Source organism: Hipposideros armiger, unplaced genomic scaffold, assembly GCF_001890085.2.
Source record: "Hipposideros armiger isolate ML-2016 unplaced genomic scaffold, ASM189008v1 scaffold_161, whole genome shotgun sequence".
NCBI classification, from domain to species: Eukaryota; Metazoa; Chordata; class Mammalia; order Chiroptera; family Hipposideridae; genus Hipposideros; species Hipposideros armiger.
The window spans coordinates 1,847,483-1,849,972 of NW_017731511.1; the positions used below are offsets into that span (position 1 = coordinate 1,847,483).

Consider the following 2,490-nt stretch of genomic DNA (forward strand, 5'->3'; position numbering starts at 1 on the left):
AAATAAATAAATAAATAAACTTCATATCTGTTAGCCAGATTTTTCTAATCCTTAAAGGTATCCTTTTCCTTGATATTTTTTCTACATGCACAATTCACTATTTACTCATATTCATCTTAACAATGAGAAACAACCCCACTAAGGATAAAACATGCCAATACAGATGCAAGTGGTATAGAACAGGCACCTCTGACATGACAGAGGGAGGCACTTCTGATATGTCCTCTCCCCAAAAGCAACCATATATATACATATACATGGAACTCTCAAAAATAACCATTTTGGCATTTTTGATATCAACCGAACACTGAGAATTGTTTGGTCATTAAAACTACTAAACTTAAAGTAAGAAGAGCACAAGTCTTTGGTGTTCTTCACAGTGTTGCTCCCGTCCTCTGTGGCACTGTCATTCAACCAGAGTGGGGAAGGCCATGAAATCAACAGCTTTCCTGCTGCTGCCAGAAGGAACTCAACTGATTTGGAGCATAGCTATTTAAAGTGGGGATCTCAGCAGAAGGCAACCATTGGAGGTTAGTGGCTACAGTGGCGGGCTACTTGGGGATTTAATAGTGTTTGAGGAGGTAAGGGAACCATAACATTCTTAATAAGCTCTCCTTCCATCCTAGATTGATCAGAGGCTCTGAGCATGCACAGCAGAGACCAGAGTGGACCCAAGCCACCCACACATCCCTGGACAGTGGAGCCTGTGTGGAGGTGCAGGGGAAACATAAGCAAGTCTAGTGGAAATTAAAGGCTGAGGAAAACTGGAAAATGGTCTGACGTATGAATACACATCCCAGCCCACACAGATCTATCAGCAGAGGCTGAAAGTCTTACTCCCTGAGGCAGCTAAACACAAACTCTGACCAACATTTAGCTGAACATTAAGTGATCTAATCACAGGAACAACACCATGAGAGTCAGACTTAAAAGCAAAATCAAGAATTAAAAAACTGAGCAAAGATATCAGCAGCCACCCATTGCAAGAGAGACAGACTTTACTAATTTAGTTGTTTTAAATGAGCAAACAAAAACAACAACTCTCTGCTGAGGAGGTGAAGCTAGAATCCAGAGTTGATACAATATAACAAAAAGCATCTCGTATTCAACAAAATATCATGAGATGTGCATACAAGAAAGCATTGCTCATACCAAGAAAAAACTGCCTCTCTGTGTCCCCAGATGCTGGATTTAGCAAAGACTTCCAACCACTGTTATACAAAAGTTCTAAGAACTAATCTAAATCATGTTTAAAGAATTAACTGAAACTATGATGATAATGGCTGCACAAATAGAGAACCTCAATGAAGAGAATTAATTAAAAAGAACCAATTAGAAATTCTGGAGTTGAAAATCACCACAATGAAATAAAAAATTCACTACAGGAGCTTAATAGCAAATGTGAGATGATAGAAGAAAGCATAGGTATCAAACAAAAGGTATCAATATGAATTATTCTATCTGAAGAATAGGGACAAAAAATTAAAGTGNCTTAATGATAGAAGAAAGGCAATAAGCAAGTAAACCACAAATAATTTTAAAAGTGATAAGTGAAATGAAGAAAGTAACACACAGGTATCTCTAAGGAGGTGTCATTTAAACTGAACCCACAAGAGCTGGAGGTAGAACATCCTAGGAAAAGGGAACATAGACTGCAAAGTGTCTGGAGCAGGAACAAACTTGGTACAGCCAAGGAACAGGATGCAGGTCAGTAGAATTCAGGCATAATAAACTGCGGAAGAGTAGTTGAGATTATAGAAACAGATGAAGTCAGATCACATTGGTCCTTGGAGACCATGACAGGGGGTTCAGATGTTCCTCCAGGTACAGTGAGATACAATGGGCTAAGTGACTGATGTCCTCAATTATGTGGAGCGTAAATCCCCCCAAGCACAAAGGATGTGCTCAACATTCTATGGTTCTCAGTGATAGGCCCAGTGCTCTCAATAAATAGCTGATGGTACTGCTGCTGATGAACAGGGCAAAGGTCTATACATATCCTGAGTGCTGATTGCTATTCTAATTTGGGGCTTTTGAAAATAAATCATCCTTTTTTATTATCTGTATAACCTTATTTTAACAATGAATGTGTATTTATGAATTGTTGAAAATTCAGCCATACCCTTTAGAGTCCTAAAATCACAAGGAAAAGTATGCCGATATTTACATATGGTTATCAAATGGTTCAAAACATGGTCAAATCTCTATTTTCAGTTAGCCATGTGAATCAAACCAACATACAAATAATCACAGGTGATCATGATTTGTTATAGGTAATCTGAATTAGAAACAAATTGGCAAAAATGTTGCCCACTTCCATGTCATTGTCCTGTGGTGAAATTTATAAAATTGAGAACAGAAACTTTTCTTATTTTAGATACATTTTGGAATCTTCAAAATACCTGGTCAGCTCGGTATTTGGCAACAAAGGGCACAGAGATACATGTCTCTCTGAAGAAACTCCATGAGCATATTTCTTTGTTACTTTAG

General features: G+C 38.0%; 1 protein-coding gene across 1 annotated transcript in view; it reads right to left on the bottom strand.

Moving 5' to 3' along the window:
• Positions 1-2,490, bottom strand: part of ASAH2 (N-acylsphingosine amidohydrolase 2) — a 92,200-nt gene that overhangs the window by 5,321 nt on the left and 84,389 nt on the right. The window contains exon 21 of the mRNA XM_019651488.1: positions 2,123-2,133. Coding sequence (XP_019507033.1) covers positions 2,123-2,133 — 11 coding nt within the window. The remainder of the gene's footprint in view (positions 1-2,122; positions 2,134-2,490) is intronic.